General features: G+C 40.6%; 1 protein-coding gene across 10 annotated transcripts in view; it reads right to left on the bottom strand.

The window, feature by feature from the left end:
• Positions 1–494: 494 nt before the first annotated feature.
• The window catches only part of POU2F1 (POU class 2 homeobox 1), a 97,755-nt gene continuing 70,961 nt past the window's right edge, over positions 495–27,288 (bottom strand). For 4 of the 10 annotated variants that reach the window (XM_083611543.1, XM_083611546.1, XM_083611548.1 and 1 more), the window contains exons 7-17: positions 27,012–27,138; positions 25,794–25,862; positions 23,237–23,331; positions 22,300–22,476; positions 19,202–19,343; positions 17,779–17,924; positions 17,274–17,453; positions 16,722–16,827; positions 16,025–16,367; positions 15,503–15,591; positions 495–13,771 (exon numbers count right to left, since the gene is read on the bottom strand). In XM_083611543.1, coding sequence (XP_083467669.1) covers positions 13,461–13,771; positions 15,503–15,591; positions 16,025–16,367; positions 16,722–16,827; positions 17,274–17,453; positions 17,779–17,924; positions 19,202–19,343; positions 22,300–22,476; positions 23,237–23,331; positions 25,794–25,862; positions 27,012–27,138 — 1,785 coding nt within the window. In that variant the 3' untranslated portion in view covers positions 495–13,460. The remainder of the gene's footprint in view (positions 13,772–15,502; positions 15,592–16,024; positions 16,368–16,721; positions 16,828–17,273; positions 17,454–17,778; positions 17,925–19,201; positions 19,344–22,299; positions 22,477–23,236; positions 23,332–25,793; positions 25,863–27,011; positions 27,139–27,288) is intronic. The other 6 variants (XM_083611545.1, XM_083611547.1, XM_083611550.1 and 3 more) reach the window with 3 other exon arrangements.

Genomic DNA, 27,288 nt, shown 5'->3' with positions numbered 1-27,288 from the left:
ATCACTGACTTTTAGGACAGTTTAGAAGGGCAGCAATATCTATTGTAGGACCAAACTAGTAGTATGCATGACACATGCGCCTGTAGCAATAAACAAATTATCTTGTCAAGGACACAAATGTAGAGAATACTAAATAAATGTGCATTACGATGTTGAGCTAGTTAGACAACCTGCACATGGTGGTTACTTAACTGAAAGAATTTAACACATCCTGTTCAACATGGAAGCCGTAAGTTACTAGTAGTGTAAGCTTTTAAAATAAATCTGGCATATTTATTTTCTGCAGAATAACAGAACTGAGAGGCTTACCTGTTTCTGCTGTCCAATTATGTGAGTCTTCTAACCTGAGATGTCTTGTAATTTGTAGTTGGGAGAAAATAAGGAAAACATCCTTCAGCTCCGGATTGTCAGATTTAAAACAACAGAAATACAAGGTTCTGCCATTTCTTTTCAGCCATTTCCTTTCACTTGTTCAAAAACCACAAACCAGTGCATGCATGTTAAAACACTTGGAAAAATGGTTTAATGATGTTTACAACAGAAATGAACTGTACAGTTACAGTAAGTTTTATATATATAAAAATTACAGCAGACAAATGCATCTACACAAAATCTACCATTTTCATCCTGATTCACTATAATCTACACAGTCTCTCTCAATGCCCACAGCCACCTGTAGGCAGCCACTAGGGAAAAAATAGAAGGTATATTTAAAGAGACAGCATCCTTTTCATCTCCATTTTGGAGACACACACAGTTTCAAATTAGGGCCTTACAGTTCTCAAATTTAAAGTTAGGCAAAAATGCATTGTATCTTAATATATTTATCACAGTTAGATACAAAGTGTTCATGTAAATTAAGCTGTACAATTGACCACATTAGCAGGCCTGAGGAAGAAATAAGCCAACTTGTTGGTTGACGACAGGGAAGCTCTGTAATCAACACAAATCTCTTTTTTGCCATAGGAAGAGCTCAGGATTTTATAAATCAATTTCCACAAACCATAGCTTTCTCGGCAAGATGCCTCCCCCCCCACTATAAAAACAAAAAGCATAAATTCCTAGCATAGTAATATCCGTGCTTTTAGTTATTCAGTTGCTACACTGTGAGTCTTGCCTCACCTTTCAAAATTAAAGGACGATGTTTTCAGGGAACTGGACCTTTATGGGAGGGCAAAAGTACAATCTCACTGTTATAAGCATGCTGTCTCTTTAAAAAAAAAAGGAATAAAGATCTCCCTGTTGGGAATGGCAATCAGAGAAAATGCAATCTAAATCGACAATCTGGTGGAAATCACAGATTATGTACACTTTTTCTCAATTATGAACACCTAGGCAGTGAAAACTGTTGTGTTAATACATACATTGACACACCCAAAACATACAAAAATACTATTATTTCAAACTACTAAGAATAAGACAATTCAGTTATCTCCATGCTATGACTTTAAGAGCATTACACTGAAACAAACAAGAATTTAAACGACATTTTTAATATCCCAGAAATATACCAAAATATACATCTAAGCTTTGGAATTACTGAGGTTAGACTAATGCAAGTGCTGGGTAATTGTACTTAATACACAAGTCTAAGGTTCTGCAGGAAAGAAATTATCTTTGGTATCTGCATCAGGCTAATATTATTAACATTTGGATTTTGCTTTGGGATAGAGCTTGTATGACCCTAGAACCAAACACCCCCTAATCAACTGAGATTTAAAAGATCCATGTAAAAAGTTCCTTCATTGGCAACCCCCCCTCCCCCAAAGTTTAAAAAGTCATAGGCATCTACCTACCTAGCACAAAAGGTTGAGAAATACAATGCATAGTTGCACAGTGGTGCTGCAAAAATAATTAAAGAACAAAAAAGAAGTGGGGGGGAGAGAAAGAAAAACAAAACATTTTTTTCAGAGATTTTGCACAACAGGACAGCCTCTTCCAAGCAGTGGCGGGGGGGGGGGGAGAGCTCAGAAGTGCACCTCAGCGTGTATTAATATCACCCAGCTCCCAAAGGGTTAAAAGCACCCACCAGAGCCGCCAGTCATGCACCAATGTCTTCAGCTTCACAACCAATCTGTGGAGTCCATCACTTTTCCCCACTGAACTCTCCCTCCCAATGGCTGTGCGCCTTTGGATTTGTGGAGGTCAAACAGAACTTGGTCTCCCAAGCAGGTTAGCACAGGATGGGACCGCGCCATCTTAAGAGATATGATTGGTGCTGAAGACGCCCCTTTTGTCTTTGGTTTGTTTGTTTGTCTGTTTTGAGTTTATACAATCATTAGGAAATCTTTGGTTTTGGCTGGAAATTTCTAAAAGAACAAAACAAAACAAAGAAACCGCCCCCCTCGGCATATAGCAGTGCACCGTGACCTGGAAAAGCTTCTCTTTCCAAAGGGTGGGAAAACTACATTCAAAGTAAAATGGCAGAAGGGACAGGGATGCAGCTTCTGGTTAGCCTAGAGGCGGGGACGGGGAGGAACAAGATTGTCAAATAATAAAAGAAGGAAATTAAATATGGGAGGAGCATGAGAGAAAATTAAAAAGTAGCGAGCAATATGCATGCAGCACTTGGCTGAGAGGAGCCGTCAGGGTCCTGCCTTGACCCTGCAGTACATTATAGCCCTGACATCTCACCAGGGGGAGGGAGAAGGCAGCATGGAGGTTTCATGCACGGATTGGGAGTGGAGATGGATATTCACAGACTACGAGAGGACCCCTGGTAACCAAAAGAAATAGAAGATTGCAATTTGCCCTCAGTTTGCAGTAGCTTTTAAGCAGCGACATTCAGAGGCTTTAGGGGGTCGCCCCCCAGGTTGCAGGTCACAGGATGCTATAAGCCAGAGTTCCACGTTAATCAAGGGAGGGAGGGCAGTCTTGGCAACTCTGTAGGGTTTGGAGGAAGTTAAAGCAAGTTACTCAGTTATGAGTTAGAAATGAGGTATACGACAGCTCCCGTACCTGTGGCGGATAAACACCCGACACTTACTCACACCTAGCCTTAGACACTACCACAGAAGAAGGAAATGGAACAGCGACACGGTGGGACCAGGGGAGTGCAAAACGGCCGGAGTCCCGTGATGATCTCAAATGCACTTGCACCTGACCTCTTATCTCCTGGATTTTAGAGAAAAGCCTATATCTTCCTCCAGGGAGGTTCAAATAAATGGAAGTAACTTACCAATCAGTTTATGGGTATCTGCTGTGGCTTCTTCCTCAAATTCAAATACAGAAACTGGATCGAAAATGCCAATGTGCTAACATGGATTAGATGGGACAAGTGACAGTTTCTCCCCAGCCCTGACCAAAGGTGTTTGTTCCAAAGGCTGTTGGCCAGGGTGGGTGGCTTGAATTGTGCAAATATTAATTTGACACAGATCTGTACTCCTTAATATTTACCACTATTCCTGTAGTACTCTTGCCAGAAACATTCACCATTTACACTTATAGCCCCCTGGTGGGTTAAAGACATTTCTGCTAGAAATACTTCAGGAAGGCTTTTATTTTGATGGGTTCTACATTGTAAAAAGTAAAGAGAGAATTTTTGGTGAGAACAAAGATCAGAGTTTTAGAAATGTTTGGGGAAAGAGCCGACAACAAACTATTAAACCCATATTTTTGCCTGAGTGAGGTAAAGAGAAATAAGGCAGAAGAGGGGAGACATTCCAACCTTCCTCATACTACTAAGGATCTTCCTCTCACGAGCCCATCTCCCAACTGGTTGTTTCATTTCCTTCCTCAGATTTGTTTTCTTTTTAAAGCACACCTTGTTTTCCACATCTTTTGTTCCAAGTGCTCTTATCTTTGAGAAGTCATTTTCCATTTCCCTATTACCTACTTATAAATCTACCTAGCTCTTAGAAAAGTCACACAATATTAATACCACTTTACATAATGTCAGAACAATAAGTCTATTAGTAAAGCTTTCCAGGGAAGTTCTGCAACCCAGCTGATTTCCAGAGGAAGAATAGCTGGACAACTAATATATATTTACCTTCTCCCTTGCTTCACACATGAACACGTCAGGCTTGACTGATGCAATTCATCAAGCCAACAGCATGTAATGTGACAATGCCCAAAGCTATTCCGGGGAGGAAAGAAAGACATCTCCAAGGTTTTCCACTATGAAAACCCACAGGATTTCTGAAATGATGTGAAACAGAGGACAATGCAGTTTTGATATTTAAGAGGACAATGAAGTTTTGATATTTTAAGAATAAAACTAAGTTTTCCCTACATCCAACAGTTGCTTGTGATCTTGGGTGCTGTACTGAATAGAACTTGCCTCCAGTATGTCCTCAGAAAAACTATCCAAACCAACCCTGTGCATTAAGAAGGTAGGAAAACCAACACATGAGGAGATCCTCCAAGTCAAGAGTCATCAAATCAAACCTCTAAGACCACACAAGTTTTTGCCGAAGACATCCTGAAAACAGCAGAGCTGCCAAAAACTAAGCAGTATACCTTTGGTTCCTATCAAAACATTGGAAATTCTCCCCCTCCAGCTGAAGCTCAGGTTTTCCTCTCCCACCCCTGGAAATATACTTCCTCACACAAACACACACTCTGTATTTTTCTGCAATCAGAGAAAGGAGATGCTTCAGAGTCAGGATGGAAGCAGATGAAGTCTCCCAAGAATGCCATCCAAAATCTGAACCATGTGCTGTGAGAGAAAAATGACTCAACCTTCCATAAAAAGAAACCCACATCCAATATATCCTTTTTTCTCCTCAAGTCTGATCATAGAATCTTATCTCTTTCAGGTACTCTATTACTTAGGTACTAGGAGCAGGTTAGCATTTAGTTTGGTTTCTCTTCTGCTATTTTTGGTCTAGACAGAATTAGCATTGCTATTAGAAAATTAAATTAATTACCACATACTACATTCAATAACAAGACAAGCAGGGATAAAAAGAACTGTTTCACTTTGTTCTCCCAAATATCCTCCTCCTTTTCCAAATGTAAAAGTCTTGGCCCAGCTGCAGCCCTAGTGCAACTACGTGGACTAAAATGGGTTGCTAATTCATCTCCTTGTATGCCCTCCTCCAAGCACACAAACTTGCTCAATATTTACATCCCCACCAAGGCCCTTGGTTTGCCAATAGAAAAAAAGCAGGGAGGCAGAGGTCATGCACACCTAGAAGGACCCTGGAAGCAATACAGCAGCTCAGTTATGTCTGCTGTTATGTAGCGTGTTGACAACGATAGCCAATGACAAAGTAGGAAAAGACGTTGCAAGCAACATTTGCCTTCTAGCACAGCTAACTCTCTCTCCTTCCCGCCCCCACCCCATACCCTATAAAGTTGTAGCCTAAATACAGAACTGCAAATACATACAGCATAAGTCAGGGTCTTCAAAACTAAACTCTACAGCTAGAATTACTTCCATTATTTATAAAGTTTCTCTCTCCCGATTTTCCATTCTGCAAATGATACTAAAGCTATGCTGAGGTATTTTTTTTTTTATAAAAAAAAGGTGCCAGAAAGCCAGCTGCTACCAAAAAGCATTGTTCCTACAACCCTGTAACAATGCCTGCTTACAGAAAGAGAGACAAGAAGGGGTGGAACGAGACTCCCAAGTTATGTCAGAGGAGAAGCCTTCATTTTGCTCCTTAGGGTCAAAAACATTTGGCATGCTTCATGCCAACATTCAGCCCAACTACATGTATACCGCATGTTTGGACAAAGGTCAGTAAAGGTCATAGCAGTAAAGCAATGTCAGGCAGCGTGACTACGACCTTTCTTTCTCTCGAGAATAAAGCTAATTTAATTCCAGTGTGACTCAAGAGTCACTTCACACACTGTAATTTGCCTTCACAGAGAATGTCTATGCACATTATGATGCAATTTCCTAAAAGGATGCTATATCTGTATGTAGGAAAGTGAAATGTGTGGAACAGACCTCTTATCATCCTGCATATTATCCCAGGAGGATTAAAGACTAATGTGATCTGTTGATAGTGAGGCTGAACTCAACATTGCAAAACTGATTCAGAAATGTATTAGGGCTAGGCTGCGGCAACTAATCAATGCTAGGTCCAATATATCTCAAGTTTTCTTTCACAATCTATATAGATGTCTGTATTAAGAATTTTAAACTTTTGGAAGTCTCCCTAGAAAAGTGGGAGTGAAATATAGGTTTCATTTTTCCATTGATTATTAATCAAATGCCTTTTGATTAAATTTGTGTAATCTGAAAACGTTTTGGGCACACAGCAAAAAGACAGAGAGGACTGGCATGGCTGGGCATCTGTCCAAGGGAAGGAGAGAGAGTCTCCTTGTTCTGCTCCAGTGATAAGGGAGATTTGCTGAGGGACCAAGGAGGGTGGAGGAACCCATGGAAGATCTCTTGCTCAAGGGCCCTTCCCAACATGAAGCCAACACTGGGGAGGGTGAATGTTTACAAATTGGACAGTACGCCATCCCACAACACTCACAAAAGTAAGAAGACTGTGGGTAAATTGGCACTAGTTCCAGGTGCATTTTCCCCCCTGAAGCTGTTCATACAGGGCATGGACTTTGGCATCAAAGTCCATTCAAGAAGCTGGGGATCTCAGCCAACTTTTATCACTTAAGCCAATAGAAAGCTCCCTAATGGCAAGTTCGACTTGGCCTAATAACTGCATGGAGCAAGAACTTTGCAGGTGAATGTCTTAAAAGAGTGTATTGCTTAAAAAACATTAGATTGTAACTTTGTAAAAAAATTGGCTAACGAGTCCTGAGAAGTTTTGGTTAGAGATGAATAACCATAATCAGCCAGCCAGATTCTGCTTTGGTAGTGTTTTATCTATAATGGTTTATACCTATATACATTTATGAACCTCTAGAACCCTTTCAGAATTCTTCTAAAAAGTGCATGTAGGCACATACAGATCGAGCATAAACATACTCCTAATGTCAGAGAGAAAGGATTACACGTTCGAAGCAGAAGAGAGACTTCTCCGTGGGATGTTGTTTTTTTAAAAAGGTCATTAACAGCACAAATATGATGAAATGATGCATCTGCCTAAATGTGCACTTCCATTACAAGAAATTGTGTTACTGAAAAATATAGCCATTGATAAGATATTGTTAAATAATTCTACGTAACAAAAGTGTCGTCTGAAAGGTTAATAAAGGAACTTGTATGGTAAATATAGCTGCTACACTTGTGTGGCTCCAAAAACAACAAGGCCATAGCAAAAGCTTTAATTATACCAAAAACTAATCAAGTCAGTTAGTGGATTTTGCATTCTTGTGATGCTAACTGCCCCTGCAGCTCAAACCCCAAGCATAACTGTATGGCCCCACAGTGGAACCAGTACAAGATTACATTTAAATTGGGAAAAATGTTCATAAAGCAAGACTTGAGTGATATTTTCCCACATCTTATCACTTACAAGAATCAATCAATCAATCAATCAATCAATCAATCAATCAATCTATGTGTTATCTGTTCAGTGCTCACACTTCCTATGTAATATTTGATGCAAATATGTTCATTTTGAATGTGGTCTCTCAAAGTTCCTACTAGATCCTGAACATAAATAAATGCCCCATGCAAAAATCACGTGAACCCTCCACCTCAGGTGCCAAACACTGCATCAGAGCCAGTCTTTGCTTAGGCTGCAGTATAGCCCAACATCCACTAACTGAAATAAGCCATCAGTGTGGTAGCAAATAAAATACAGGCTTTATCTTGTAATGGGCAGCCTACATTCTTCAAGGTTTTTAGAACAGCAATTAGAAAGACAGTTAAAGCATGATATTACCAACCTAACCCCACATAATATACAACTGAAATAGGGAAGGGAAGGAGATAAGGCAACAATGGACTCTTAAGCCTGGTTTCTGGCACCGGAAATTCAGCAATAAGTACTTCTGTTCTTCCTTTATAACTTCAATCAATAACATCTTTGGTTGAACTTATCCAGCAAAAATGTCTTAGATGACAATCAACATAAAACTAAACTTAACCTATCAGGTATTTTCCTTGGCAATTGAAGCTTAGGAGTTATTTTTAAAATATAGCATGGATTCACTATTCACAACTGCTTTTCTATCACAGGACACCCAGGCGACCCATTTTTATAACATCACGTTTGTAGCTTTTCCTAGCCATGTTTATACACAGGCTCAGGCATCAGGGTTCTGGTAACTCACATAAATATCATGTCATTGTAAAGCAACTTTGTAATGTTTCTGAGCAGGTACAGACTTAGTGCAGAGCAGGTTGTAGGACTGCAATTTCCCTACCCTCTTTCTGTCAGCCTTAAACATGGTTAATGTCTGTGCTGGCACTCACCTGAGCCATGGTTAACATGAACGCAGGGATCCTGCAGCCCACCTTCCTTAGTCATGGTTAAGATATTGGGAGTATTACATCTGATCCAACTCTATACATCAGGGGAAGTGACATTAAATGACCACTGTCCATTCACATTCACGTGGCATGCATATTTAGGTGGTAGGTGGGGAAAACAGCAAAAACTTTTCAAATCCTCCCTTTTATGAGAAATTGTCTCCATCTCATTTCTGTCATATGTTGTAATCCACTGCACTGGTACTCCTGAGTGCCCTGGGTTAATGACAATTCCTACATTAGGCATGCTTGCTTATCTCCAAGGTAAACTAATTCATGGCCCAGACATCTTACTGCCGGTGCTACTGGGGCAGCATGCAGGAAGAGTGAACAGTGGGGCTGATCTCTGCTGCTCTGGCACTACAAATGGTCATAATAAGGTGACCCACAGAGCCTATAAGACTCCACCCTACCTTATATAACCGTTGTCTCAGCCTTTGCTCTTCAGTCTCAGCAATCTATCACTCAAGTGAAGGTTGAGATGCTAGACTGCCTGGAAGACTTGCTTGGACCTGCAGAATTATTGGTTAACCTCCCATCCACCAACTCTGATGTAGATATATGGAGCAGTTATACATTCTCAAGATGGCAAAATAATGTAGAGATATAGGGTGGTACTCAACTAATTTTTATGCAGAGTAGATGCACTGAAATTAAGGACAACGACTACATTAGGTCCATTAATTTCAATGGGTCTACTCTGGGTAAAGCACAGTTGAGTATCACACATAGTTTACATTTATAACACTTCATAAGCACAAACCTTACAAAGGAAGCAGTCAAATATATCTACACACACTGTCTGAAAAACATGAACGTTCTGCCCCCCAAAACAGTGAACTGCAAAGCAAGGGCACACTCAGACATTACTTGTATGTGTGAGCCTCATACATGGAAATATGTAATGTGCAAATTGGTATATATGGGCAGATTCAAAAAGGTGTGGAAGAACAACTTTACTTTGAAATTATGAACCTTGTGAGTTTGTCCATCAGTATAAGCTATGTATTCAGCTGGAAGAACAACTCTCCTACAACAGAAAGTGTCCACACTGGCCCTAAGTGCACACAACTTAGATGTTTTAACTCATCTGCCAATGGTTTGTCTGCTCAAGATATCCCCATTTTTCACACCTTTCAAGGAAGTAGTATTTGCACCCAGTAAGGTTCTGGCACTCTGGCTTCTCTAAAATCAATAGAAACATTCCAACTCATCTGAAAGGGACACGGACTGAACTCTGCCATTTTCTTAAGTAACCTGCAACTGTGGAAACTGCAGGTATGAGGATTAACCTACTCCTTTCCTTTTTGGTAATGAAAGGTGTACTGAAATCTCTCAAGTTTGCAAGCAAACGTTTCAGACTTTGGCCTACGAAACAGATCTGAAACTGTGTGAAATGAAATGACAGCCTAATAACCCATGACTGAAAAAATGAAAATAAAATCAACAATCTCTAGAACACTGGAATGCTGGACTAATTTGTTCAACTAATGCAGTAATGGAAGAATGGTTAGTACTGGGTATTAGGGACACAGGTATCACACATTGTTTTGGATTACAGGAATTGCACTTGGTAGTGACCAGAAAATTTTCACTATACCAGAACGTTCATGACTTTTGTGATTATCCTTGTAACTTTGTGGTAAGAGAAATGTATTATAACTGTGAGGTTCCAGGGCAGATTCTCCAATTATCTGGATCTGATTTTCTGTTAAAGTGTGTATTGCAGAAGCTGATTATCCATCTCTCTAGAACAGCCTTTCTTCCAGAACAGCTAGGACTGACGGGAATGGTACTCTGGAGGGCACCAGGTTGGGGCTGGCTGCTCTAGAATGGGAAGAGGTGTGTGTGTGTGTGTGTGTGTGTGTGTGTGTGTGGCCATGTGAAATATATAGCCAAGATCAACACGAAATAGTGACAGCTATTCAGATCCTGGTATCTCTGTGCTGCTGGGAACAAGCATCAATGCATTAGGTATGAGCTATATGAGGAATGGAATATGTAAAATAGGATGAATACAATTCAACCAAAGCATTTTAGCTGCATGTTTTTTGAGCTTCCAGTTTCTTTCACCAGAACCTGCTGTGAAATCTGCTAGTAGTGTGGCCGTGGCATGAATCTAAGAGAAATAAAGATTAAAGGTGCTCACACCAACAATATGTGAATACTGTGAATACTACAGCAAGATTTTTATGGCCATCATCTGAGCTACATTAGTGTTCCAGATTCATCATGTCCTCTAACTGCAAACAGTGAACCCAAGAAGAGGCAGCCAGTCAATTGAATAAACAGCTTCTCTTAATCCTTGAGAGTTTTGGGGCAATTTACAGGGCTGTGTTCTCTTTATTTTTTGTACATAAATATGAAGGGCTTATTTCCTCCTTGATGTTTGAAATTCATAGCTAAATAAATGCCACAGTTCAGAAGTCATCACCATCTCCTCTACTAAAATATATACGTATGGATGTGTGTGCGCCAAAAAACACAAGTTACATAGATCTAATTTCAATGGACAAAAAAAATAAAATAAAAAAATCCATGGGATTGATATTTCCTTTGGTAGAAACTAGTCAACACTATGGCCTTGAGACCAACATAGTGGGTACCTGTCTCTCCTCTGCCATCCTTTCATACATTTGACTGCTCCAAGCTGTTGCTATGGGCCACTTAAAACCTTAACACACAGTATTATTCATAGCCCTATATTTTTAAACTGAGACTGAAATCATGGAGACAGTCACACCACAGTATATAGATTGAGCCAAACTGTTAAGGAGGATGTGGGAACAGTTGAATTAGTAACCATCTGCCATTGCCATTCTATTTACACACCAAACCACGGAAATTAGATAATAATCAAGTTGAGATTTTGTCTGCCCCAAGGATATATAAAAGTCCACCCCCACCCCCCAAAAAAGATTAAAACAAGCAGCAATTTTTATATAAAATAAAAAATGAAAAGAAATTGTCAGTAGCATCTATCACCTCTCTGCATCTGAACTGCACTTATACAAACTAGTCCATTAGTACAGCAGCTTGCTAGAAATTGACTTTGGTTCAAGCTTAGTTTTAAAAAAATAAAACATTAAAAAAAATCAAACACACATAAGACGGTGGACGGACATTTGCTCACTTCCCTGCTTACAGTTCACAAGTTTTTAAAGTTTTAGGAAGAATTCATTATTTTTAAATAGCTTGTGAAACAGGAAGTTGGAAATTCAGAGACGAACAGAGAGCAAACAGCATGACGGTATGCGAGAAGAGACAAAGATTTCTGCTAGTTGAGCATCAGTGCCAGCTCTCTGAATTGGGATCAGCAGCCAGAGAAGGAATTGAGAATAAAGTTACTGCCATCATGATATCAGGTGATAAAAGGATATCAGGTGATGAGAGGTTAAATAATTACCTTTGGCATGAAATGCAATATAATTACATGAGTGTCAGAACTCCCCTTCTCCCCAGGCTTAGTGAAAAGAAAAACGGGGCAGCTCCTCCTTCTTGAAGATATTTTTCACTTCACCTTAAAAAGAGATTGGAGAGTTCCAAGTACATTGCAGTCATCCAATCTCTTCTCAGCAGCAAAAATTTAGATTCAGACCAGCATAACATTTAAGTTCATCTTTGTCTCCTCAGTCTCTCTCTCATCCATTGTCAGCAGCTGTTTGCGCATACCACTTGTTACGTTGCTTGGAAACATTTCCCCCTCTCTAGTAGAGGTGTTTATTACTGCCATAAATGATCTAGCTAGCAGCAGCATCACCCAGAAATAGCATGAAATATTGCAAGACGCATGCAACATGCCAGTGTTCACCAGAAAGACAACACTCTCCACGGCACGCTGGTCAGCTTTCCGAGAATTCCTTACCAACTTTTTCCAGAGCAGTGAACAGTGTCAAAGAACATTACAAACTATTTAGAATGGAGCACGCTCTGCTGTGTTGGCATAAAACAGTACTTGTTCACATGACCTAGTTTACTTCTGGAATAGAAATGTTTTAAGTTGAAAACATTTTCAGTACAATCATATTGGAGACACTGGAAAAAGTAAGTTCTTAGAGATGAACCAATGCAGCGTTCAGAAATCCTATGCCAAACAGCTGGTAGGAAGGTTCAACGAATGCATATGAATTATCACCAATACAGGCAGCCTCCTGAGAAAGTAAATAACAGAAATATTCCCAGTTGTAAAGTGGCCATTTCCATGCAATTATGAGACAAGACAGTGGCCAGCACAGATGCTGAAGACAGAACCTATGGGCCAAATCCTTCCTCCCTTGGCATCAACAGGAGCCAAAGACGTGCAAATGAGAGCTAGATTTGGCCCAAGTGTGCTGAGCAAACAGCTGTCCAATCAGAGCGCCCATCTCACAAGCATGGACTATCTTTGCACATTACCCTCTGTATGTTCACTTAGCCGCCAACACTTGAGAATCCCGAAAAACATACCGCCAGGGAAAAGGAAACTAAAGAACATTCGCAATTCACATGCTTCCCTCTCTTTGCTCCTCCCTCTGTGTGGCATGGGAGCTCACTGAAACTGTTCCAGGAGCAGACAAATGTGTCCGAACTATATATATATATATATTTATAAAAATAATAATAATAATCATAAAGAGATACATCAGTAATACAGGCCTGCCTAAATTGTACCAGTTAAGAAAGGAACCCCCAACACGATTGATAAGATTATAAACACCTTGTATGACATTATGGCCTGTACAACAGACCAATAAATGATAATTAAAAAAAGATATTTAGATCAAAAAGAAAGAAGAAATCCCATTCCTACGTTTGAGTTGATAACCCACCTTAACTTGTCATTGATACTGCTGGAAATGATAAGTAGTCCTTTTTTGTTTTATACATTTTTGGTTAGAAAGTTCTCCAGTCAATGAAGCAATCCTGAAAAGACAGTGTTTATTATAAAATTAGGCAAATGTTTGTCCCAGTTTTAAATCCTTCTTCTTGGTTTTTTTTCTCCTTTTGTATTTTTCCTTCTCTCCCTTGTCCCCAGCAACACGGTGAGAGGAAACCAATCACATTTTGCAGTTTGTAAACCCAGCTGGCAGCCCATCTCACTGCAGAGTAAAATAGGCTATGGGTAAGCACAGCTCAGTCCAACTCACTGCGCCTTGGAGGCAGTAGTAGTGGTGGAGGCAGCCCCGCTGGCTGAGGCCACGGTGAAGAGAGAGTTCTGGATAGACTCTGCTGAGGTGGAGGTGGCATGAAGGCTGGCAACTGGTCCAGAGGCCCCTGCGGAGGCTGCAGCTGCAGAGACCAAGCTAACTGGGTTGCTGGTGAGCAGTGAAAGGTTCTGAGGGTTCAGGAACAGAGGGGCAGTGACGATGTTCGGCGTACCTCCAGCATTGGCAAATACCAAGTTCCCAGTTGCATCCAGTGATGTTATTGGAAGAGAGCCACCAGATGCAAGAGCTAGAGGGGGCAGAAGAAAATGTCAGCATTCGCAGCCCCACACATCAGCAGCACTGAAGTTTTTCTTCTGACTACTAACAGATGCTCACACACACCCTCCAAAAATAGTAAACGAAGCCATCTCAACATCAGGAGGAAAAGCTGGATTGGATTCAGAGTGACTGAGGATTGAGAACTGACCATTTTATTATCCAGAAAAATACACCATTTTCACCACAGAGGAAAAAGCAGGTGCCGTGAAGACCCATTAAAGCAGGGATGGAGAACCTCAGGCCCAGGGCCCAAATGCAGTTCTTGGGGCCTTTCTACGTGTCCCTTGGGGCTCTCTCCCCTGGCCACATCCTGTCCCTGTGCCACGCCCCTCCCCACAGGCTACATCCCTCACCAGCCCTGCTCCACACCCTTCTGGAGTGCTTTTGCCTAGCTGAAATTCATCCTTCAACTGCAAACATGCCTCTTTCATTTGCCTGGTTGCAGAGATGCGATGGCTAAGTGTGTGCACCTACTGAAACCTTTGAACTTCCCACACTCTGCACAAAGGCAAAAGTCACATCCATTGTTATGCCCACTTTTGCCTCTGGCCTCACCCGCCACTGGCATGTGGGCCTCACAAGGCTCCTTGAGGGAATGAGGCCCTGGGGCTGAAAAATGTCCCTAACCCCTGCATTAAAGTATTATAAAGGCTCATGCATAAAGATATATGAAGTCAGATTTCAACCACCTGAAGAATGCTTAAGCCATTGTGTAGTATTCACCTTCTGTGCTCTGATAATTAAGTCATGGAGTACCTGTTCACTTTGAAGAATCATTTCATATTAAGAGTAGATCAGTTTACCGCCTGGCTTTTTTGTTGACTTGCAAAGCCTGACCAGTTGCTAGCTTGGTTTGGTGGAGGAAAATATATGGAAACAAATGAAGTGCTTGATTATGAGTATTAATAAAAGGAATTTTTGTACACCTAAAACATTTGAACATATATGTACTTTTCTTTTGTAAAAGAGCTACATATCACTATGAATAAAATGTACTTGTTTGTTTATGACTGTGCAGGCAACAATGTCTTAGATGGGACTACATTGTTGCAGAATTTACACAGCACTGGATTTTCAAAAAATGCACTGGGGTGAAATTTTATCCCCAAGGACTAGGTTAGGATTTAATAGTCTGTTTTTCTGGTCTCAGCATGGCACTGGAATTGTGTTGGCAGCCTCTCTGAACTATGAACTCCTATAAAGTGATAAGAGGCAATAGCAATCATGCAGTTGATGCTTCAGGTTTCTTACCAATGTATCTGGAACTCACAAGTGTTTGACTGACAGCCTTCAACTGTGTCACATTCATTCCTGAAAGAAGGTCTGAGAGGATCCTGATGTATGAAGGTTGATCATTTCCCTGGAGGCTTCTAAGTGAAAATCCTCACAAGGGTGTTTTCATATACTGATTTTACTCAGACTAATTATTATCTCTGAATGTCAAAAGGAGTTTGGAATAAAATATGTCACCCCTTCATTGTCATGAGTGTGAAGTGTGCATGTGTGGTTGATGGAGATTTAAATATATAAAGGTAAATGTTTATGTAGAAGCAAGTCTCTTCAATGTGACATTTCCAAGCAAGGAGGTTTAGGATTCGCAGCCTCTCTCTCTCTCTTTCTCTCTCTCTTTGTGGGGGAAAGAACCCTATGAAAAACACAAACATAACAGACATGGGAAGACTGGTGAAAGTCCACTGACCTTGAATAGTTGCCAGAGTGCTGTTACTCATCAGAGCTGGGCTGAGAGCACCGCCTAGTGTCCCTGGATTGAGACTGAGTAAGGCACCTCTGCAATCCCAAAACAGGAAACAAAAACAAACTGAAGACATAGCGACTTTCCAGGTGAGCAGTCTTAGACACAGAATTAGATTTTAAAAGTCAAATTCGAATTTCCCCTGTTGTTTATCACAAAAACGGACGCAGATCCTTTCAGCAGCATTTCTACCTAGGATTTATTATTGACTGGTTGCATTCTTTAAAATTGATCTTAAAAGTGGCAAGAAATGTAAAAACTTGCAATCAAACATTTTTATACCTGAAAAGTCCAATAATCTCTGATGGGCTGAACTACTGAATTAAAAGAAAGAATTAAGGCAATCTTTATTTTCAAACAGCACTTATTTTTAAGTAAAGGTACTAAATGTGCAGTGTATTGACATCTCATGCCTGAAGGCTAGATAGTTAAAATGGCAACCAAATTTTATGAATGGCAGATACCTACCCAGCTGCAAACTGTGAGGATGCCATCAAGCCTGGATTTAGTCCTGCTGCTGCTGCCATGGCAGCAAGACTTGCATTTGCAGGCAACTGTGCAGCTCCTTGGAGTGCCGCCGCCGCTGTTTGCAACCCAGAAGCAGTTACCATCACCTGGCTGGTCCCAATTGCTGAGGACATGGGGGTGGAGGTTGTCTGTGTTGTGCTGGTCTCACTGGCACTCGATGCCTCAGAAGTGGAAGCGGAGGCAGAAGGAGAGGGACTCAGGGAGGGTGATGTCACTGCTGAGGAAGCCGGGGGCGCGGTAGAAATCACAGTCGCTGTGTTGTTGGGGATGGTTTCTGTGGTGCCTGAAAGGATGGTTTCAATCAGACTAAAATAGTTAATACTCCTGGAAGAGATTTAAAACTACAAGACAGACAGAGAACAAAAGACACCATTCCAATGGAATGAAAGGGCAATGCGCCAAAGTGTAAGAAAAAGAGGACTGATTAACTCAATGGACACTGTGTGTTAGTACAGTATTGTGAACAGAACCCAAAAGGCACTGTTTATATTGGATCTGAGTGTATTAAAACTTGTTGCTTAACAAACAACCCTGGATATAAATGATTCTAGGGATTCTCTGACATAATAGGTTACTAAATTTCAGTCTTTGTAATAGCAAGTACTTCTGCACTGATGAAGTCTGAATATTCTCTTACCTGTGACTGCCAAACTAGTTACTGCCGCGCTGGTTAGAGGGAGCACAGGGTTGACAGTCAGGGTTGTAGCTGCACTGCTTGTCACAAGGCTTGGTGTGGTTGCCACCTAGAGGTCAGAACAAAACAGCTAAGCTTTCTTAGAAAGGAAAAGAAACCAGATTTAAATGTTTACTACTTACCTACAAATATAGAAGCTAGCAAACACATACTATTATATAGCTTTGGATTTTCATTCATTGAAGCTTAGAACTATGCTACAGTGCTACTTGTAGTGAGAAAATCATTAAGCTATGTATAACGCAAACACCCATGTGAATCACCCAGCTCAATCCAGCAACAATTCATGTCTCGCTTAGTACTCAAAGCCCTCTGGAGGATGTCTTCTTCAATATGGACCAAAGTAGAAGCAATAGGTGGTGTACTGAACACAGCAGTGACCACTGAAGATAAAAACTTAAGATTTTGAAATCTGCATTATGTCAACCTCATTACCAAGAGGATAGGAGTGATTTTAATTTCTTCCAGTCTGGTATAACTCAAGTTAATTCTTACCAATGAAGTTGGGCAAGGGAAAATTGCTTTGATGGGCGAGCTGCTGGTTCCACCACTACTCGGTGGGTTAATCCTTTTCTCCTTCTGGCGCCGGTTACAGAACCAAACGCGGATCACCTCTTTCTCCATGTTCAGCTGGTCAGCTATCATGGTGATCTCTTCCGAGGTAGGCTTTTGGTTCTGAAAGAGTAGTAATTTGAAGAGAAGAGCTCAGTTATAGTTTGGACACAGGGTGAATTCCTATTTTACAGGGAAGCTGCAACAATGAAAGCCAGCAGCTACCTATAATTGTTGCAGATGCATCTGAAATATCTCTCTCACAGCAGGCAAGATGCACCAGTTCCTCTTCTACTTCTTACATGGGAAGGACAGAAGGTCACGTGATTCATATAGTCATAGTGTGTCAGGTAATATAATATTTTATAATGTTATTTAATTGTTCTTATACCATTTTATCATTTCATGCTATGCTGAAACTACTCAGCAGTGCAACAGATCGACTAACCTCCAGGAAACTCTTCTCTAAGGCCACACGTATGTTGGTCTCTATGCTGGTGCGTTTCTTCCTCCTGCGGTTCAAGCCCTCAATCCCCAGCCCTGGGGAATTCAGGGCACTTGGGCTGGAGAGAGCTGAATCTGATGAGAGGTTTTCTGAAAACAGTCAACACAAGTCAAGGTCACTAAAGCGTGCTAAGAATATATTTTTAAAAGGTACCACTCACAGTACTTGGTTAAACAACTACACATTAACTTATGTAATGGCCCCCCTCCTCCTCAACCTAGGAATGACCAGCACTGGGCCTCCTGATGCCAGACTCCACTCCCATAACTGAGGGTGTTCTCAATTAGGGTACCATGATTGTGGCATGCCCTTCCCTTACAGACCTGACTGACACCCACCTTAATTAGTTTCTAGCACCAGTTAAAAATGTATCCCAGGCCTTTAGTTAAGGGGTTTGCAGCCTGCCTCTGCTGACCTTATTCATTTGCTGTATGCGATGTGGGGTTACTGGTTTTGTACATTGTGTATTTCATGCAGTTATTGTACATAGTGTATTCCATATTGTAATTTAATTTCCTTTATAATGTGAACCACTGTATAGTCCTGAAAGGTAGTATACAAGCAAACAAATATCCAAAAATTCTATGGCTTGGATCTCAAGTTGCCTTGAGCAGAAATCCACTCATGGGACCTTCCCATCAAGTTTCACCAATTATCCCTCCTCCCAGCAGCCCCCTGTTCCTCCCCTCCTCCAAATCTGCTCAAGAGAATTGAGGCACCCTCCAGAACAGAGCGGGAGGTGGTGTGTGGCGGGCTACAGGATGAATTGCATCACTACCATTGGATCGAAAGCCATTCTGCAAACAGGCTGAGCCATTCAATTTGTGGAAGGGACATCTAGTATCTAGGCCTATGGGTCCTATGTAGCAGAAATACTGAAACTAACAGTACTTCCTATTTAAAAAGCCATACTATACAGCTCAGATGGAAAGTCAGTTCTCAAGATCTGAAGGAGACAAGGTTTGATCAAACCTAATTGCACATGGCCACATTTAGGGTTAGCCACTAACTTTTTATATGCACCAGCCAATATTTTTGCTCATATATTTTTGAGCATTTTTTTGGTCTTAAGAATAAAAAGTGCCAGAGTAACTTTATGATTATGTGGTTGAAAAACACTGTATATGTGCAATTATTTTCACATCAGAGCCAGTGCCGTACAAATGCTTCAGAAAGACCGCTCAAGTAAGTAGCTATTTATGCTTCTTCAATCTATTCCACTTGCATAACAGACTGAACAGAATGAAAATATATGTTGTAAGTATAACAAAATTGAACCCCACCACAAAGAGCATTTGAATAAAAATCTTTACGAAATTCAGAGTTGTTCTGCAGTATTTCAGGAATTCTTAAAGGAAATTCTCACCTGCATCATTGAGCCACTTTTCCAGAAGTGGTTTTAACTTGCACATGTTCTTAAAGCTGAGGTTCAAGGCTTCAAAGCGAGAGATAGTAGTTTGACTGAAGTCATTTCCATAGAGTTTACCCATAGCGAGCCCAACATCACCCTGCACAGTTGAAAGAATAAAAGAAGTTGCTCAACAACATATACTTCTATAGGACAGATGTAATAAAATAAATCTCATTACAAAGCTATTGACAGATACAACGGAGACACACTCAGATTTCTTCCGTCTTGTTGATAGACGTATGCTAGCTTCCCACTGAATTAAACTGTCCTTTTGACAAATTTATGTCCAACACATGCTTTAAAATTGGTGTAAGATAGACCATCTTGCAAAAGTGTTGCTCAAGAAGGAATAAAGATGTTATCTACAGGTCACCAAATGCACCAAATTCTGCATCTTCAAAGGCCAATTACTTGATTAGCAATGAACTGTTTCTAAATTTTAAAGTTAGCACTTGGTCAAAGGATCTGACCAGCACCCTGTTTGGTGAGGAGGCCTGGTGAAGTGTTATGTACAGTCAAACCTGAGTTGTCGAACGTAATCCATTCCGGAAGCCCATTTGGCTTCAAAAATGTTTGACAACCTAGGCACGGCTTCCAATCAGTTGCAGGAACTTCCTGCACTCAGCGGAAGCCATGTCGGACGTTTGGCTTCTGAAAAACGTCTGAGAGCTTAAACATTCTGAAACAGAGGTGTTCGGGATCCAAGGTTTAACTGTTTAAGGGATTCTGCCTCAACACAGAGGGCTGAATCAGTTTCCACAGCCTTCAAGTCCAACAGTTAAGTGAAGTTAAGCACTTTCTTCCAACGTTAAGGGATGTCAGCTCAATGAATGAGTGCCTCTGCATATAGTCACATAAAAAGTATCAGGGTCAAGTACATAAACTCATTTAATTCATGTACAACTCATGACAGATCAAATTGACAACAGCTGGGAAACAACTGGGATAAAAAACTGAATTCTTTTTGTTTATGTAGGACATCCACCACCTTTGGATACAATGAGGAGTCTAATGACCATACCACTTAATCTCCTACTTTAGATATTTATTTTAAATTGTAAAATCTTCTTTTGATTTTTTTTAACTTAAGAATTGAATTGCAATAGGCAATTAGTCTATTAGTCTTCTATATAAACCTGAACCCTGTAATTATTTCTGAAAGACAGAACAATAAATCTATAAGCATCTGAAAATAACTTACTGTACCACCGGCAAATAATTCTCTCACACACACTTTGAGAAATTAAACATTTATTACTTCAGTTTTCTAATTACTATCCTCTCACATAATTAAGCAATCACTATCATTAAAAACTAATTATGTATATAGCTTGTGCAATATAATTGTTAAGTAAATACTATACTGTTTGGCATCCTAGTGGTACAATGTTTTGCTGCAAAACAGAGAAGTACAAGGTGCCCCTTTGACTTGGGGGAGGGGGAGATGAATTTCCATCCACAATTGAATTTTTGCCCATCTCAGTTAAGGAAAGATTGATTAGGTTGTCACATAGGATATAAATTCAATGGAGTTTGAAGTGCATACATCTGAAAAAGCTACAGAAGCATGGCTCATCCATATATGCTTGACATAAATAAGTTGATTCTCATTAAAGTCTGCTCAAACAAATTTTATTGGGAAAATTATGATGATCCTTTCCTAGCATTGCTTTTCTGTATGTATGGACCCACAAGACCACTTTAAAAATATCATCATAAGCCCAAAATATTATGTCAATACAGGGAAAGTCCAATCTTTAATTACTACCATGCTTTTCTCAAAAGGTGGGGGAACCTTAAGAAAGGCATCCCCAGGTGAGCTCAGAAATGGACAGGTTTGTACAGGAGTAGGCAGTCCTTAAGAAAGCCTGTAAAGCCCTTTATAGCTACAACGTTCAGCACTAAGCCTAGAAATGTATAAGGAAGCAACAGAGCTCTTTTAGAACTGATGAGATATCATCTCCCATAAAGTGTGCTGCAATGGGTCATTTTGGTTATAACTTTTCTTATAGAGAAAAGTGGTCAGGCTATCTTTGCCCAGGAGGATCACAGCATGTGCACCAGCTTAAGCTTGTAAAAAGAATTTTATACCACTGATTTACTTCTGCTTACAAAGTGAAGGCCATGGACTCACCCCATCTGAAACTCTGATCTTCAGCCCTATTTAGAAGCAAACCTCACTAGATTTGATGGAGGTGTTCTCAAATAAGTATAGAGGTATTCTTTTCAGTACAATGCACACAAGGCAGCAGCCCACCAATTTCTTCTCAGATTTCTGCTCCAAGGGTGGGCGTGGGGAGGTGAGCAAGGAAAAAAAGGAGGAAGTGGAGAAAAGAACTTTGATGGGATGGAGGAATGGGGCAGCTTTAGGAGGCACGAGGAACAGTTTGCCTACCTGTGATGCAGTGGTAGCCAGGGGGACAAATTAGAAGCCTATGGAACCCCACAGCATACATGCTATGGTGTGGGGCCATAGTCTTGCAGTACCACTTTCTGAACCTGACCCACCAGGTAGTAATAAAACAACTGTGCCATTCACTCGCATCCCAGCCAGGCAGTCCAAAAGGATGCTGTGGATGATGGCACCAAAAGCTTCCAAAAGGTCCAGGAGAATTCGTAGGGGCAAACTCACCTTGATCTCCTTGCAAAGCTAATCCATTTGGATAACTAAAGTGGTTTCTGTACAGAACCCATCTGAAGTGGCAGCTCTGTAGTTCAATAGTGCAACACATGATTTGCATGCAAAATCCCTTCTACCTCCAGGTAGAACAGGGGAGTTCTCCCGTCCGTAACCTTGGAGAACTGCTAGCAGCCAATGCAGACAATACTGAACTTAAGGACCAATGGTCTGGCTCGGTATAAGGTGGCTTATGTTTGTTTGATATTAATTAAAATGCATTTCACTTGGAAATTCACAAATCCTCCACAGACACTAATAAAAGCCCACATAAGTCGTCATGACAAATTAGGAAAAGTGATATAGACCCTGTCCTTCCAGATCTGAACACTGGTATTTTACCCATTGTGAAGGGATCTTAAATCTTCCATTTTACCTGAGTGAATCCAAGTTTGATCCGTCTTTGTTTGAAAGTCTTGGCAAATTGCTCAAGCTCCTCAAGATCACTGGGCTCTTCCAAGCTGGGGGTATCAATTCGCTTTGGTGTTGACTGGCTCTGTGGAAGTGGCTGAATAGGGGTCGCTGCTATTGTGCGTGTTGGGGTTGCTGGCTGCTAAGAAATATAAGAAAGCAAAGAGTGAAGTCAGAAAACATATAGAAATAAAGCATGGTTAAGAAAAAAAGTATGGCTTTTCTTGGTAAATGCTAGTATCTACTATTTTCTAGCATACAAATTGTATTTTAATTACATTCATCTCTAAACTAGGTATTGCAATCTAGAGTATTCTCAAAGGGAATTTTATTTAACAGAGCAATTCCTTTAAAAGGACAATAAAAACAAAGGTGTCTCCTGATCCTTTAATTTTTCTGCTTAAGAATGAAGTACACTTTCTCCCAATTATTCTCACTATGCAAAAAAGAGAATGACTGAACAAAGCAAAGGGGGGAGTGGGAAGAGTAAAGTCCCCAAAGTCCAAAACAGCTCCAGAAAAAGATTATGGCTTTTCTGCTATAAAGCTTTTTAGCGAGTGACAATGTGATATCAGATGGACTTAGGACTGGTTCAGAAGTTGCATCTAAGCACAGTTCCTATTCCGACAGTAGCTAGACTTCTAATCATTGCTTTCCAGATGTGTTAATACATTTTCCAGTAATTTCTTGATATGTAAAATATAGCATGACACATGCACACCATGCTCAACCTTTTCCAGCACAAGTTCAAAGGTTTTTAGAATATGTCAACAATCTCTTAAGTGAGAGGTAGCCACCAGTTCATTGTCTCTCTAGAATAATAAAATGGGCAACTTTTGCTATGCACCATGGCCTGAATTCTCTCATCCTAACCCCACCAAGTAAATTTATCGAAAACTGACCTGAGAGGTGAAAGTGATGCTTGGCTGAGACTGCAGGAGGTTGGCTTGGCTTTGCTGAGGTAGTTGCGTTAAGAGATTCTGCGCTTGCAGGAGACCTGAAAGAGAGGAGACATGAATTTTAAAAATTACATAAATGCTATTGATCAAACTGATTTACTGCAGTATGGTGACTTATGGGCACAGACCATATAGCTCCTTAGCATTTTGTGCAGAAGTCTGCTGAAGGAAATCTATTTCAAGTATATCATTCCCCCCCCCCAAAAAAATGGAACTGAACTGCTTACTGGGCTCTGGGAAGCTCTTGCAAGATCTACCAGAACTCAGTAAGCAAGTCTAACAGCTCAAAAGCTCTTTCTGCACCAGGAAAATGCTGTGTAAAAAGAGCTTTTAAGCTCCTGCCTTCTGTGCTTTTAATTTGTGTGATTTCAACTGACCAGCCTTCAACCGTGCAAAGTTGAAATCGTACAAGTTAAACGTCCATAAGTTACCCGTATTCAGAGGAGAGAGGGATAGAAATAGGCATTGAGAGTGCAGGGGCACATGATAGCAATTCAAAGGTTTGAAGCACTGTAGGGTAACACATGTGCTGAAGACACTATGTAAAAGTATTTATATGATAATGCTAGAAGACAAGCCAAGTTAGATGACAGAATAGATACAGTGGGTATAGTGGAAACTTTGTGGAATGGAGAGTGCCAGTGGGACATGATGATCTCTGGATACAGACTCTATACATGGTCTAGAGCTGAGGCTGCTCTGTTTAGCAGAGAGAACACAAGTCCAACAAGCTAGAAACCCCAAAAGGGGCAGGTTCCTTCACAGAAAGGGGGGCATTATACAGCTCCCAAAAGTAATTTAGCACTGAGGATCCACCTGACCAAAATGCCCAGGGTAATCTTGAAATAAAGGATTAAATCAAGGAGGCATCCAAATGAGAAAATGCTACTGTAATGGGCAATTTCAGTAACTCACGCAAATAATGGGCTACATGCATTTTCTAGTAATAAAAAAGAAATAAAATTTCTAGATATCCTAAATGACTGTTTCCTAACAGGTGGTCATTATACCAACTAGAGGGGTGGCAACCCTAGACTTAGAACTTAAGTGAAACTCAGGACCAGGTGGAAGATGTGTTAAGCAGATTGGAAACAATTACCGCAGTGCTATCAAATTCAACATATATGTAAATTGCCAAGAAAATCCAACACAGTCACATTTTATTTCAAAGGAGGAAACTTCGCCAAAATGAGGTGATTGGTAAAATGGAAGCTGAAAGTCAAGAGGGACAGGTCTCTCCAGAATCCCCAGGGTTGTTCAAAACCACAATAATAGAAGCCTAGCTAGAATATATTCCACAGATCTGGAAAGGTACCACCAGGATCATTAAGATGCTGGTGTGGTAAAGAGCAGAGTCAAGAAAGCTATCAGAGGCAGGAAGGATTCCCTCAGAAAATGGAAGTCTAGTCCAAAAGAAAGACAGACAGACCAATAAATAATAAACCAATGAAACCAATAAATGATAAAAACAAGGACTGACAAAAATTATTTAATTACATTCAAAGCAGGTGACTGCATAGGGAGGTAGTCAGGCCTTTGGAATGACAAAAGAGCCAAATATGTGCTAAAGGAGTAAAAGGAGACTGCAGAGAAGCTGAATCAATTATTTGTCTTCACTGTGCAAGATGTAGGGAAGACACCTGTGCCTGAATAAACTTTCATGGAGAGTTTTGTTTTTTTGAAGAAGTGAGGCAAATGGTGGTGACAAGTTCTAGGTCTTTTTTCATAAATTAGAAACTGAGAAATCATCTGGTCCAGATGGCACCCAAGAGTTTTGAAATGTGAAATTGCTGAACTTATAACAAAAATATGAAGACTGTCAATCAACCTCCATACCTGAGGACTCGGCAGTGGATTTTTTTAAAAGGGATCTGGGGTGGGGTTGTGGTTCCTGGGAAATTGCAGGTCAATTATCTTAACGTCTGTTCCACAAAAACTGGTGGAAAGAATTGTTATGCCTTGCTGAAGCAGAACCAGAATAGCCCTGTGTTACTAACCTTTTACAGTTCTCTTTGAGTATCAACAAGCATATTGGAAGAAGTGATCCAGTTGACATGCTGTCTTACTACTTTCAAAAGTTGACTTAATAATTTCAAAAAGCTGCAGGTATCTCACCCAAGACTGCTGAATAAACTTAGCAATCATGGAGTAAGAGAAGTCTCTTATGGATCAGGAATTAGTTAAGAAACAGAAAGCAGAGTAGGAATAAATGGACAGTTCTCCCAATGCAAGGATGAAGAAAGTGAAGGCCAACAAGGACTGAGGCCTTTGCTTTTTACTTTTTAATGACCTGGAGTTAGGGGTGAACAGTGAGGTAGCCAAGTTTGCTGACGATACCAAATTGTTGAGCTCCAAAAGGATCTCTACAAACTGGGTGAAAGAGCAGTAAAACGGCAAATGCAATTTATTGTAAGCAAGTGTAAAATGATGCACATTGGGGCAAATTTTTACCCCTCATTTAACATATACGCTAATGGGGTCTGAAATGGCAGTGACTGACCAGGAATGAGACCTTGAGGTTGTAGAGGGTAACTCGATGAAGATGTTGACCCGACCCAGTGTGCGGCAGCTGTGAAAGAGGCGAATTTCATGTTAGGGATCATCACGAAAGGGACTGAAAATTTAACTGCCAATATCACAATGCTGTTATAACAAATCTATGGGGAGACTATACTTGGAATACTGTGTACAGTTTCTGGTCACCTCCCCTCAAAAAGGATACTGCACAGCTGGGGGAAAAATTCAGAAAAGAGGGAGCTAAAGTGATCATGGGGTTGGAGTAACTCCCCTGAGGAAACATAAAGGGATTTTAAGTTTAGGGGGGAAAGATGAGTGGTGGGAGTGGGGGCGTGAGAGCGGTGCATAAGATTAGGTGTGGCATGGAAAAAGTGGCAGGCAGAAAACTCTCCCTATTATATAGTACTAGAACTCAGGGGAAGCCAATGAAGCTGAATGTTGGAAGATTCAGGACAAAAGAAAGTATTTCTTCACATAGCGCATAGTTTAAACTATGGTATTCACTCCCACAAATGTAGTGATGGCCACCAACTTGGATGGCTTTAAAAGAGGATTAGACAAATTCATGGAGGATCAGGCTATCAATGGCGTCTAGCCATGATGGCTATGTTCTAGCTCTATGGTTGGAGGCAGTATGCCTCTGAGTATCAGTTGCTGGGAATCGCAGGTAGGGAGAGTGCTGTTGCACTGAGGTCCTGCGTAGGGGCTTCCCATAGGGATCTTGTTGGCCACTGTAAGAACAGGATGCTAGATTAGATGAGTCTTTGGCCTGATCCAGAAGAACTCTTCTTATGTTCATTACAATCATGACACTCGAAGCACTCTAGCAACTGCAGAAAAGGTGGGACAGAATTTGTAAAAATGAATTTTTGTAGCCTAAAGTTTTAGCCCAAATAAAGGCATATAGGGGGAAAGAGGTGTCCTGTATGCTCACTATTCCCAAAAACTGTCAAAAAAAGAAAAAAAGAGTACTATATTAAAGAAGGGAAAGGATAAGGATTCCAGAGAAGCCATGCCTGCATACTTATTGGACTTCTGCTCATGTGATGGATATATTCACCCAGATGGTCCCTACTCTATAGTAACAAACATCTTTCCTAAAATTTACATGCCTGAGTATTAAATACCTCTGGTTGCTGGTTTGCCTGCAACAAAATATCTTTATAAAAAACTTAAGTCCTTTAGGAAACGTCTTGCTCACCCTGCTGCCCCTGCGGCGTCTGTGAGATGATGAACTGTGCTGGTTGCAAGTTGGTTGTTGGATGCACCAACACAAACTGTTGCAGGTTGAGATTCTGTTGTTGGAGCTGCTGCAGGTGCTGCAAATCCTTGAAGAAGCAAAACGGAATTAAGAGTTTTTTAAACTTAAACAGTCATTCCCTTCCCTTCAAAAGCAAAACAAACCCATTAGGAAAAGAACCGTGATCCAAAATTCTTACTCTGCAAACACAGGGCATCTGAATTTAATAGCACATAAA

Source organism: Podarcis filfolensis (assembly GCF_964270895.1).
Source record: "Podarcis filfolensis genome assembly, chromosome: 4".
Lineage (NCBI taxonomy): Eukaryota > Metazoa > Chordata > Lepidosauria > Squamata > Lacertidae > Podarcis > Podarcis filfolensis.
The sequence above is the reverse complement of the archived record's forward strand: the minus strand, read 5'-3'. Positions and strand labels throughout refer to the sequence as shown.